The sequence below is a fragment of the Abramis brama genome (assembly GCF_963993115.1).
Source record: "Abramis brama genome assembly, chromosome: 24".
NCBI lineage: Eukaryota > Metazoa > Chordata > Actinopteri > Cypriniformes > Leuciscidae > Abramis > Abramis brama.
In genome coordinates this window covers 14,454,252-14,468,210 of record NC_139986.1, presented here as the reverse complement: position 1 = coordinate 14,468,210, position 13,959 = coordinate 14,454,252, and the positions used below count along the sequence as shown (strand labels likewise).

The window sequence follows — 13,959 nt, the reverse complement described above, 5'->3', positions numbered from 1 at the left end:
CTTGGTCGGGATTTGCTGTTTCATTTGCAGCTCGCTTTCAGAAATCTCCCACCTTCCCCAGCTCCACCTGTATAGATCTGCTATAGGTAATTCAGGTATGCTATAGCCTATTGTACAGCAGCAGCATGTCTTAGTTGCTCACAGCAGCATGTCGTGTATGTATTGGCAGTAGCAACTCCCATACTTGCTCTGCAGCAGCAGCAGCGTAGCAGATCTATTCCACCAAGACATATCAACATTGTCAAATCCATTAACATGCCAAGTCTGTTGTCATGACAGAAATATATTCGCTCATTGTTAGTTCAGGTTAATGCATTAACTAATGTTTACATTATTGTGAAGTAATATCTTGTATGTTTTCATCTCTAACTTCAACATTTTGCTTCATTTTGAGAGGAAACTGCTATAATTTGATACTTTAAATACAGTATTGATTGTTGTTAGTTTGAAAGTGAATCATTGTAACAATGACCATTTTAACGATAACATTGATGATAGTTATGTGATATGTAGAATAGTGTAAGTTAAAAGATGATATTTAGAAGAATGTTTCAGCTGTTTTTGTCATTAAAATAAAAGTCATTTTTCAAAATATCTTTTGTGTTCAACAGAAGTAGTAAAGTCATACAGGTTTAGAATCAGAAATGAGTGAGAAATGTTCATATTTTTGTGAACTGTCCCTTTAACACCTTTAGCTCTTTGCAACATCTGCATTTGGAGAGATGGATTGGCATTGCACATGGGATGTTTACAGTCCATTCTGTTGCTTTTGCAGCAGACCAGATCTAGCTGCGGAGAGCACCAGATGCAGGATGTTACTCCACAGACTTGGTCACCCTCTATTTCACCATGTTTTTTCCCCCCCAAGAATTAAAAGGTGAGTTTTGATAGCATCCATAAATGAATGTACAAGCTTTCTTCCAAGCAGTATTTGGCAAGCATTATGAAAGCTTAAAGCTCCATTATGATTAACAGCTGTTTTGTTCTTGAGAATCATGGAAAGTGGGGACAGTGTTTAAGTGGAAAGGCCAAGGACAGTGGAGGCCAGTCTGAACTTAGCCACCTCAGATGAGAGGAAGGAGGTGCAGAGAGAGGGAGAGGTGGGGCGGCGGTCGAATGAACAGATTTGTTGTAGGTTCCTCAGAGGGAATTGCGAAGACAGAGAGGGAAGGAGAAAAAGGATTAAAAAATGCTATCTGCGATGGCTCCCGGAAGACATGAAAGAAAACGAGCGGGAGCCAAGTTTTCATCAGCAGGTTGTTGGTCTGTCATCCATAGTCTCCAGCCAGACACACTGGATCTTTCTTCTGGTCTGCCGTCAGCATGAACCACATTCACCTGATGTTTAGCTGAAAGAGTTTGAGGGCATGTTTGCAAAAAATTGCTGAAAGCTCACATTCTCTTATGATGAATCACCTGCTCTTCACATCTTCCAAGTTAAAGCCATAATGTTTCTGTATTTCATTAAAAAAAGTTTTGCATTGTTATGAAAAATAACAGATCGGAATTTTGTGACCCAAATTCGAGTTGCTCTAAAATGAATAATGTCAAATAAATTTAGTTGGATACAAACAAGTGCGCAGTGAATCTTGTGATTCACACAGGTAGGGTATTTTTATTGCAGCTAGAGTCTCTGGTCCATGAATCCTTGTTTAAACACATGAAACAAGACCACTTGAGCTGGACTTTACAATGCATACTATTAGTCATTTTGACCTGAGAGCAAAACAGAGCTGTATTGTATAAACGTAATGAGGCATATGAAACAATGAGGCAAGTGAAAAATCAGATTAGAAATTTATTCAACAGAACCTTTGATTAATAACGAGTTATATAGTTAAAAATAATGGAATAAACTAAAATTAAGTCAATGTCAAACCCTGTTCACAATATATTTACCTTCCGTGAAGTATTTCCAAGTGAAAATGGATTTTCAGTTAGACCCATCCATTCAATCCATCCTATCTCCAGACTGATTGTCCTATGCAGAGTTTAATTAGACCCTATTATATAAACACACAAAAAAGTAGTTTATAGTTTAGTTTAGTTAAATTTGACAGTTTTGCATACATTTTGAGATCAGAATTTTGTGACCCAAATTTAGGTTGCTCTACAATGGACAATGATATTGTAGTAGAAATGTAGAAATGTATTATGAATTTATGTTAGATACAAACAAGTACACAATGAATCTTGTAACTCACACAGGTTTTAACTATTATATATTCACACCTGTGTGAATGCACAAAACACAGAACTGTCAAAATTTGCGAGTATTCTAGTGAAAGCAGGCTTAAATCTGTTAAAGGGGTCATATAATGTCATTTTTGTACAAGCTAATATGATTCTTTAGGGTCTAAATTAAAAGTTTGTAATATACTTTAATTAAAAATTCTCATTAGTATTGTAAGAAAACACTCATTTTACCTGGTCAAAAACAGCTCTGTTTTCAGCACGCCGTTTCAGTGCATATGTCTTTAACCCTCAGAGAGTCTTCGGTCACTTCTGACCGAAAAATTTTCTGTTTTGAATTTTAAAAAATCACAGCTTCATCGGAAGGTTATGATACTTGGTGACTTTTATGGCATTAGGTATGTGAATGCAAAAAAAAATTGAGGTCATGATCCGAGCATGCTAAGTGGTCGTAAAAAAAATAGTCACACTCAGTGCCTTCGGTCAAAAATGACCGACCCATAGGAAATGAATGGGAAATTTACAAAAACACAAAAATTCTCTGAATTTTTGTCTGTACAATCTACAAATCGGCCACGATTCAAAAAAAAAGTACACCGCAGTAAAGGGGTGACACTCTACAACATCAAGAGTGCAAAAAATTCACACCCACCCACACACACACACATAGAAACACACTTTTATACACATACACACCAATAAATTCAGATTACAAAAAATCTGTTTTGAATTTTTAAAAATCACAGCTTCATTGGAATGTTACGAAACTTGGTGACTTTTCTGGCATTAGGTATGTGAACACAGAAAAAAATTGAGGTCATGATCCGAGCATGCTAAGTGGTCGTAAAAAAAATAGTCACACTCATGGTCTTCGGTCAAAAATGACCCCCATAGGAAATGAATGGGAAATTGACAAAAACACAAAAATTCGCTACAAATCGGCCACGATGCAGAAAAAAAGTGCTCAGCAATGAAGGGGTGAAACTCTAAAACATCAAGAGTGAAAAACATAACATAATTAATAATTATAATTAATATATATATATATAATTAATATAATAATTATAAAAATTATTAAAATAATAATTAATAAAATGTTATAAACCTTGGCAAAAAGTATTATTTGAGAATTTCTAAAAAAATACAATCAATCCACATCTTAAAAGTAAGTAATTTGGTCCAAAAACAACTAGAATTCACAAGCATCTCCATTTAGAGCTATTACAGGCATCTAGTGGTAAACCCATGCAATAACATGATTTATTTAATTTTATGTTTAATAAATTGATTTATTTTTTTTATTTTTATTTTTTTTCTGAAAGCCTAGTCTCTATTTTAACCGAAAATACCGCATAGAAAAATAAAATAAAAAAATAATAATAATTTTAAAAAAAAACATTATTTCCAATGGCAAAAAATGGACTATAAATATTGCATAAATATTAATAAGTTCAATCAAATTGTCTCAAAATACTAAATTAAAAAGAATAAATATTATAGAACAAAAATAAATTGCATTGGTTTTTACTGGGATGGAGGAAGTTTCATTTTTAGGTGTCCGGTCACTTCTGACCGGGAAGGCACTGAGTGTGACTGCTAAACGAAGACTCTCTGAGGGTTAAATGATAATGAGCTTTGCTCACCCCGCCCCTCTGTTCTGTGCATACACCGTTTGTAATAACACAATAACCATAACGCGTTGTTCATTATAAACTTGGGATTATGAATTATATTGATAACGTCGTACATAGAAAACATGCAATAATGTACCCTGAGTGTAAAAATAGCCACATTCATCGTGAAGCGTGCAAGCTATTTGCAAAGATTAATATAAAGATTAATATAAAGGTCAATAAAACGTTACACTCACTTGTTCTTCTGGAGGTTCAGCAGGAACACGAATAGTTGGTACTGATCCTTTTTTCAGGAGCAGCTTCTTAGCAAAAACAGCTTTATACTGACCTCGTTTGTAAAGCAGTCTGGTGAAATGATTCGTGCAAACATGACAGCATTGACGTTGATCGTGGGGAATATTCCCTTCGAAAACAAACTCAGCCACTGCATCTTTAGAAACATCATCAATATGACTGCTGTGTTCGTTATTACACCCAAGAACAGAACACCACAATCGTTAGACGCCATTCTACTCAGCACTCCAGCTATCAACAATGAACGCGCCGGTCGGCGCGTGCTATGATTGACAGCTCGCTCACGAGGGCGGGTCTGTGTTTGAAATGCTGCTGTCAATCAGCCATCGTGGGAGGGGCGTCGATTTTGTGACGTCACAATATCGAACAGCTTGATTTGAGACAGGAGGAAACATATAAGAAGATTAAAAAAAAAACACTGGATGGATTTTTATCATTTTATGATGGTTGTGTACAGGCACTGCCAACACACATTTCAGTACAATCAACTTGTAAAAGTGCATGTACCATTATATGACCCCTTTAAAGCTGTAAATGACCGTAAAGAGTAGGGAGAAAATAGGATGCATGTCAGATCCGTCATGTGTGTAAAATGTAAAACACGCTGCTGCATTAGTAGACATTCATAAATCCTCACACAGAGATAGGACACTACAGCACTTCAACACAAGCAGATATATTGCCAAAACATACAGTACGCTGCTGATCCAAAGAGCCATGAGAACCATAAGCCAAATGGCTTAAGATCTAGTGACTTGATCTGTGTGTACCTGGGCTAGAGAACCCCAGAATTATTTAGCCTACTCCTGATTTTAGCAATGTGTACCTGGATGTCAATATGGCTCTAACTTACAAAATCAGAAGACACACTATATTGACTTAAGCAAATGATAATGTTTCAAGCTGAGAGAGATGGAGAAAATAATCCCCAACAACCACCTGAGCAAGAGTTCATGCTACAGTACATGCATTATTTATATTTTGCTGTTTGAACAGCCTATCCAAAAGTATGGTCATGCGACAAACAGCAAACTACAGGGTAACATGCAAACCTTCACATTCAATTTGAATGAAAAATACCTAATTTCAGTTCAAATGTATTCTCATGCAAGCTATGCTTGCCTGTAACCTCACAACAAATTTGTCTTCCCGCTGCTGCTGTTATTAATGTTGACTCAAAATGCATGCTCTCATGCTAGCTTTGCTTATATACTAAATGATGTATTCTTTGCCTCATTTGCAACTTGCAATACATCAAAAATGATTTTAAACGTATTTACTACTGTTGTTGATTAAAGCATATTCTCTTGCTTGCTTGTATGCTTAATTATTCATTCCTTGCGTCATACACAACATGTATAACACTAAAAATGATTTTGAACGTGTATGTTTGCTTCATTTATTAATTGATAAATGCATTGCAGACCATTGTTTAGTGATTTGGAACAATAAAAGACCATTCACTTAAAGGATAAATCCAGTGAAAAATGAACCTAGGGGTAATTAACACATGGTTACCGAGTCGATCGTTCCCTGCGATGCGTTTTCATGAAAATCGAATGTATAGAGTTTTATCTTTAAAAACAGATTATCTCATAACACTAGTATATGGGGCACAGAGTAAGTAAAAGTAAATCGCTAGTTAATACCACTAACAAGGCTCAAAATAGCCTCACACTAACACGGTAGCATAATGAGGGTCCCTACATGCAAACCGAAGCATTGAGAACTTTGTAAGTGTACAGACAGTTTAATAAGAAGATGTTTTATAAAGACAGTACATTACGCGTTTACAGACAGGCGTCATCTTGGAAAACAGTCTCGACTAATCGAGTCACGAACGCCGTGCTAAGTGAGCTGGTTGATAGGAATTACGTTTGTGAAATCTAACGTAGCACGGCGTTCGTGGCTCGACTAGTCGAGACTGTTTTCCAAGATGGATCCTGCCTGTAAACGCGTAATGTACTGTCTTTATAAAGTATCTTCTTATTAAACTGTCTGTACACTTACAAAGTTCTCAATGCTTCGGTTTGCATGTAGGGACCCTCATTATGCTACCGTGTTAGTGTGAGGCTATTTTGAGCCTTGTTAGTGGTATTAACTAGCGATTTACTTTTACTTACTCTGTGCCCCATATACTAGTGTTATGAGATAATCTGTTTTTAAAGATAAAACTCTATACATTCGATTTTCATGAAAACGCATCGCAGGGAACGATCGACTCGGTAACCATGTGTTAATTAACCCTAGGTTCATTTTTCACTGGATTTGTCCTTTAACTTAAGAGGGTGCATTTCATAGAAAGGACAAGCCTGAAGCAAACACTGAACTAGACTATTTAAATGTTGAGCAAACAGTCTTATTGGCTGCAGGATCACCAGATCGGCCAATCAGCTTGTGCCAGGCAGTAATGGTGTGGCTGCATGCAGATTGCATGTAAGGGACCTATTAGTTGAAAACAAATAGCATTGTTGTATATGTGAAATAAAGACTAAGAGCAACAACCAAAATGGCAGTGTGTAGGTAAAGGAAGGGGATCAGAGTTTTGGAGTTAAAATGGACTGTTTTGCCACACTAGTTGCCGTCACTGCAGACAGGTTGGAGAGAAGCGGATGACACATTTGGATAATTTCCCTGTCCATGTCGTCAGATTGACGTTAGTGGGAAAGGAAAGTTGTTTGAGAGGAAGTGAAAGTTATTACATTTTGATTAAAGATTATGAAGATTAGCACATTTTTATTTTGAATAATATGGACAGATGAATCGCGTGCAATAAAACCAGTAAGAAAGGTAGCAAACAGAGTCAATTTTTTTAAGCTGACATAGCCTGTCCATTCAGAATTACTGTACACCCACTTCATCCTTCCTGTGAAACACTACCTTTTTAATGTTTTGGCATATTTTTTTCACAGCTACTGCATACCATGCGTTCTTTTTTTTCTTCTTTTTTTCTTTTTTTTTAAAGTATGATGGTCTGTTATTCTTTGTACGGCATTGGCAGGATTCTGCCTCTTCTTACAGCTGGAAGTCTGTACAGGAACAGCTGTGTCTGTCCAATAGATCAAAACATTTATGGCATCATATTTCCCTGTGATATCTGCATACTTCTTCCAAATCTGCTGAATTTGGTAGTGGTGAGAGTCTGTCTGCCTGCTCGCCCCACCCGTTCCCAAATGAGTCCATGAGGTGGAGCCTGTAGCTTTCACAGAGTTCATCGGTTTCATTCGCTCCTTTACAGAACTGAGGGCCCCTCTTACTAAGATCATATACATATTGTTTGTGTAGAAGACGGGTATCAGCTAGGCCAAAGTCAAGGTTTTCTTATTAAGATACACTTGTAACCAGTTTTCTTAAATTGTAAGGGGTCTTACAATTACAGTGCTTAGTGAAATTGTGAACGGAGCACCAAAAGAAACAGGGATGAGAAAGAGTTCTTCAAAAGATCCCATAATCACTATCAGCTCTTGTTTTGTTTATAGCCTACTTCTATGAAACACATACTTCAAATAATAATAGATTTTTCTGGTTTGAATGTATTCGTTTTTGCTTGTGGGCAATGTCCAAAATCATTTCAACCCTCATCCAGCACTGGTGATGTCTCTTTCAACATCTAATCTTGATCCAAAACTCTCACCATAAAATCTGTTGTAATGGGTGTTATTTGATATTTTAATGTTTTTGAAAAAAGTCTCTTAAGCTCATCAAAGCTGCATTTGATCAAAAACACAATAAATCAGTAATATTGTGAAATATTATTACAATTTTAAAACACTGTTTACCATTTTCATATATTTTTAATTGTATTTATTCCAGTGATGGCAAAGCTGAATTTTCAGCATCATTACTGATTTGCTGCTCAAGAAACATTTCTTATTATCAATTTTGAAAACAGTTGCAGTTTAATTTTAATGCCACTTTTAATCAATTTAATGTGTCCATGCTAAAAACATTTTTTTATTAGTTTTTTAAAATCGTACTGACCCCAAACCTTTGAATGGTTTTGCTTTGCAATGAGGCACAAAATGACAGGTTTAAATAACAAAATTTATATTAAAAAAAGAGATTTGTATAAAAAAGGTTATGTACAGCTTATTTCAGATGATAAATAAATTGTTACTGCCACAATAGGTGCAAATACACAAATGTACATTATGGTCATTTAATCCAGCACCATAACTACTTTTCAGAGGTCTACAAAGACACATTAACACAATGAAAAGATGCAGTCTATGACATCATTAAAAATTATATTTTACAGAACTAAATTTAGCAGAAAATACCATTTCTATAAACAATGTCACGTTGAACATTATGAATATATGGAGGGGAAGGGATAAATAGCCCTTTATATCCCCTCCATATGCAGAGCAGTGCCTGATAGATTTTCCCAAGTGCTTGTGTGATGCAGAAAAAACAAAAACGAAACAAGTGAAATCAACACAGTGCAACACAATGCAATAACGTGCCACTAGTATGCATGCATTGTAGAGGCTGTACTGCTGAATTCATAATACATGTATGTACAATTGGTAAAAATCACAAATAATGACAATACAAATCTTCAATACAAATACATTTAAAAAACATTATAAGGTGCACTTACACAAACATGTTTCCATGTTAATCCGCCTCAACATTTCATGTGGGTACAGCATGATTAGCCATCTCACTAAATGCTCTTTCTGGGATTGCAAAATGCAGAGGTTTTTCCAAATTATGCCTAATCCACGATTTCTAAGCCCCAAGCACACGCTTGTAAGCTTTAAGCATGTGGAAACCTTCCAAGCGGGAAGACCCAAAGCAAAGCATTACTAAGTATGCCAGTGAGTGTATTCAAACCAGTGAAGTTCTATTGTCTGAGCCCAGTTCAAGAAAAACTAGCTTAACATTTCTTCTGAAGCACCAAAAGTCAACCACCAGGGTTAATAGACATGACATCATATGACTTAAAGGGATAGTTCACCCTAAAATGACAATTCTGTCATTATTTACTCATCCCCATGTTGTTACAAACATTGTTTCTTCGGTTGAACATAGAAGATACTTTAACCAAACAGCTTCAGCATTACCAACATTCTTTTCCTTTCTAAGTAAGTCATAAAGGTTTGGAATGACATGAGGATGAGTAAATCATAACAGAATATCATCTGTGGGATGATATTTAGAGGAATGTTTCAGCAGTTTCTGTCCATACAAGAAAAGTCAATGGGGTCCAAGACTTCCATAATAGACAAAAACAGCTGAAGAATTCTTCTAAAATGTCTTCTTTTGTCTTCCAAACGACATGAGGGTGAGTAAATTATGACAGAATGTTCATTTTTGGGTGAATTATCCCTTTAGGAACAGACTGGGACTACAGACAACGCACAATGTTAGACTTGCTAACAAGGCCTGATGGGAATTTTGCCAACTGCACCTCGAGATCTCTGAATACAGTTACGGTTGAGTACTGTAAGCACCAATCCTGACTTGACAGATCACAGTAGAGTCCCTCTCAGGAAATAAACTATAAATAAGTTTCCTATAAATGGGTACGTACACAAAACAATATAATGGTATAAACACTGAAAAATAAGTTATGTACATGTCTTTAAAAACTTGCTGCCTTGCAACCCATGGTCCTATATGGCCCATAATATAAAAAAAAACAGGGTGATGCAGGAATGTTGTGCAAATTCCCATGAGGGACAGTGTCTCTGTAATGGGGCATGTGCATTCTGTCTGTGTTCATTTGAACCAGTGCAGGTAATTTGAGTTCACAGCAGGAAAGCACATGTTGTTACTGCATGATCCTCCATAGCTCGGAGGGCACGTGGAACAAGGAACACCTACTTTATACGGGGCTTCACCAATCCAGTTCCCCCTGTAAACAACAATAGTATCAACATTGTTAATGACAGACCAGTGAGATATATTAAACTAAACTGTTTGAAATGAGCTTTGACATGAAGCATACAACTAGATTTCAAATTCCCATTTTAACTGCGTTTCTATTTTGATTCCATGAGAAGACATGCTTTAAATCAATCCGGATCTACTTTAACTAGTTCTCAGATAGTAAGTCGGGTCTTTACAAGAGTTTAAAAATAACTTGCTCTGCAGTAGCCTAAGAATTTTTTCAAGTGCGCTGCCCAATTAGACTGAAAGAAGGAGGTCACATGTCAGTCACAAGTTGCCAGCCACACAAGATCATGGTGCTTTGATTCTGGAATTAGAGGCAGAATTCTGCTAAAATTCCACATGCGGCAGGAATGTGAGAGGTCGTCTAAGTCTTTGAACCAGAAAGCCCCGTGGATGTCCATGTCAAAAAATGTTTTTAACAGAGGAGTGCCAAATTGCTAGCTTAGCCTAATTATGTTAGTGAAAAGTGTTCTGGAGTCTGCAGTTAAGCTACAGAACAGAAAACATGTACTTACTTTGGAGAATAGTTGCACACCAAGTATGTTGCCCTCTTCCATACTGAACCCCAAACATTCATATTATGGCAAGTGTGGATGGCGCATCCTACTTTATTCGAGGTTGCCCACACCATCTGGTAAAACGTAAGCAACAAGTGAGCAATGGTCAAATGGAAATGATAAACACTGATGTTCAAAAGTTTGTGGTCAGTAAGATGTTTTTAAAAGAAGTCTCTTATGCTCACCAAGGCCGCATTTATTTGATCAAAAAATACAGTAAAAACAGCATTATAATGAAATAACCGTATTCTTTTTTTAAATACATTTTAAAATATTTTGAATTTTCAGCAGACATTACTCCAGTCTTCAGTGTCACATGATCCTTCAGAAATCATTTTACTCTGCTGATTTGGTGCTCAAGAAGCACTTTCTGTTATTATCAATGTTTAAAACAGTTGTGCTGCTTAATATTTTTGAGGAAGTCGTGATATTTATTTGAAATAGAAATATTTTGTTACATTTCAAATGTCTTTACTGTCACTGTCACTTTTGATCAATTTAATGCATCCTTGCTAAATAAAAGTATTCATTTCTTTCAGAATAAATACATTTTACTGACCCCAAACTGTGAACGGTAGTATACCTGAAGAAATTCTTTACACAAAGACCATCTTAAATCAACTCACTTGTGTATAATGAGTGCACATTGGCCCATAGCACTTAAGAGGACATCTGGGATTGCAGTCTCGAGGATAGGGAAAAGAATAGTCTTTCACTTCATCATGCCAGGGCTTCACCAGCTGCAGAATGGATCTGTACCTGTAAACAATCCAAACACACCACTAAATCTCATTATGTTGTGATGAAATGCTTAGCTTGGTCTTTCAAGCCTAAGTCCATTGGTATAGTAAACATCACTGATCTCAAACTGGGACTGAGGGTGGAGATGCATACCTTCCTGTTCGAACTGAAAGGTTCTGACCCAGAAATCTAAGAAGATTGCGAGGACCGTGCTCCCAAATGCATGTAGTCGCCCACTGCTCAGCCGTTTTTGCAAGAGAGTCATCCCAGACCTGAGACATGAAATACACTTTCATCAGTCTTCTAAAATAAATTAATTTATTCATTGCATTATTTAAATTTTTTTAAGAGAGCATGATGTACAAATTCTGTCCATAAAATGAAGATTAAAAGCAAAATCGTCCCAAATATTAACACATTTGATTGATTCCTGAGTGATTTAAGTCATTAACCACGGATGTACATTTATGCTGGAAAATGTGGCTAAACTATTTAACACAGTAGACCATTACATAATCTTTACCCCTTTAATCATGGTAAAATCAGAGAATGAGTTCAAACAAAACATTTAGATCCATTGAAACATATCTAATACAGCATTTCCCATGACTGTGCACTTTTGAAAGTATTTCAGTGCTTGGCTGTAGTCTTAACACATTGATAACGCTGGAGAGGATCTACCCTGGTGGTCTGAGCCAATTAAATCTGCTCAACAGCTGCTGGTGCCAAAAGGACACAGAGAAGTTTGTCATTCCTGTATCCTGTGATGAGTGCAGTAACATGTGCAACGTTCACGTGGCCAGCTACAACAGCAGCAATGTGCTTTCCAGGCAAAATGCCAGGTAATTATACAATTAAATAAATAAAACAACTGAACCCGATGAACTGCCATGAGGGTGCAGACCAAAAGTTCAAACAAGCAGAACTTTTTTTTTCAAACAGTTCCTGATTGTATCACAGGCTACTCATTTTTAAAATTGGTAATTATTATAAGTGACTTACCATATATTCCATGTTTGAAGCTGGGGGGAAAACTTTCCCTCTGACTTTATTATGGTAATCAAGAATAGTGACCATATCGTTCTGGGAAATATAACGTTTCCGTCTGGTTTTGGGAAGGTTTGCGGCCTCGGTGAGATATTTAATATCAGTGAAATTGGTTGCTGGCAGAGATGAAGATGCAGTGGGATTGAAGGCTGCCAGTGCACTTGCTCCACAGGATATACACAAGAGCAGAATGTCGATAGCTAAACGAATTTCATTCATGATTGATGGCTGAGATGTGGTGAGAGGTTGCTATTCCTTTTGCAGAATCTGCCTGTGAAACATAAATGATTCCCATTTATTATGTCAATTAACCTTCACTGTACCATAGAGACAATACTGAAAAAAACATGCTCATCAATATAATATCTTTTCTTCTGACTTAACAGAATAATTTCTATAATTTCTATTCAAATTTATTAGTTTTCAGAATTTAATTAATATTGGTTGTAAAAGTGAAGTAAATCTTAGTACCAGTGTCAATATTAGTACTATCAGAAAAAGAAAAAAAATCGTTTATATATATATATATATAGCTGATTATATCAATTTCATATTAATTTGTTTTAATTTTACAAAAAGTTTTTGACACTAAATTTGCACTAATAGAAATAAAATGCTTTCAAATGAGCTATTCGTTCAACATTGAGCATGCGGACATTTGTCTACACGTTACACGACAATTTAACACACAATCTAATTAAATAAAAGATATCTTGTAAACACAAATGTCCCTACCTTCTCAGAGATTCTAAAGCAGCCTGTGGATATAAACACGTCGCCTATTTGACGGAATCTGTCCAGTAGAAGCTTTGTTTTAAGTCTTTGTGAACTCTGTGAGCTCTTTCTCTCTCCCTCTCCCTGCTCAGAAGCGCTGCGGGTTTTTATACGGCTGAGGTACCGGTTCAGGAAGTATTCCGGCTTTGAAGGTGCGCGGGGTTCCGCCCCATCAGTCACCTGAAGCGTGACATCATCTGAGACGTAATACTGCGTTTCTTTTATCCATTTCCTGGCAGATCCAAGCAAGCTTAATCAAAACATCTGCTTTTAGTTTGCACAGCTGGCGTGAGTAGAAAAGAAAACACAAGATAAGCAAGTGAATATTCCCGTGACCCCAAAATGCAGCTTAGTCCATTGCAATGGCCAATAAAAAGGCTCCAAATTTACAAATATATGAGTATTAAACCAGGGAGTGTTGTAATTAATTTAGTTTAAAAATCTAAAACTGTTAGTGCTGGACAGCCCCATATTCATTTACTTCAAATTACAGTCATTTAGAAATCTACAATGTATCCCTAAATTGTAAATTATTTATCAAGAACAAAGAGTGCTGCTGTTGTTACAACTTACCACCCTACAACTAATAAGGAAAAATGATCGCAAAAGGCGATCAGGAATTTATTGGAATTTATTTATCGCTTAATTCGTTATTGCATTATTCAGCTTTTTTTAACAAATCACTTGAGTGAATTATTCAGTGACTAATTTGTATCACAGGGCTGCATGTAAGTTATTTTTATGCCCTTCCCTGGCTTTCATCCCTCCATCTCGTTCACACGGATGTAAGTCATTGCTTACGTTGCATGAATGCCCAC

The 13,959-nt window shown here is 36.3% G+C and overlaps 1 protein-coding gene across 1 annotated transcript; it reads right to left on the bottom strand.

The window, feature by feature from the left end:
- Nucleotides 1-8,151: 8,151 nt before the first annotated feature.
- pi15a (peptidase inhibitor 15a) lies at nucleotides 8,152-13,237 on the bottom strand. The gene is made up of 6 exons (XM_084103351.1): nucleotides 13,103-13,237; nucleotides 12,323-12,638; nucleotides 11,474-11,592; nucleotides 11,206-11,338; nucleotides 10,538-10,653; nucleotides 8,152-9,984 (listed from the first exon to the last, which is right to left on the bottom strand). Exons 2-6 carry the CDS (start codon nucleotides 12,584-12,586, stop codon nucleotides 9,849-9,851), a joined length of 768 nt encoding a protein of 255 aa, XP_083959477.1. The 5' UTR covers nucleotides 12,587-12,638; nucleotides 13,103-13,237; the 3' UTR covers nucleotides 8,152-9,848.
- Nucleotides 13,238-13,959: the final 722 nt, after the last annotated feature.

Excerpts from the sequence above, each read along its gene's own strand:
- pi15a (XM_084103351.1), bottom strand. The coding sequence starts at position 12,586 with ATGAATGAAATTCGTTTAGCTATCGACATTCTGCTCTTGTGTATATCC. Across the intron at positions 11,593-12,322 it reads CTTCAAACATGGAATATATG|GTCTGGGATGACTCTCTTGC; the intron begins GTAAGTCACTTA and ends TTCATGTCTCAG. Across the intron at positions 10,654-11,205 it reads TGTGCACTCATTATACACAA|ATGGTGTGGGCAACCTCGAA; the intron begins GTGAGTTGATTT and ends ACGTTTTACCAG.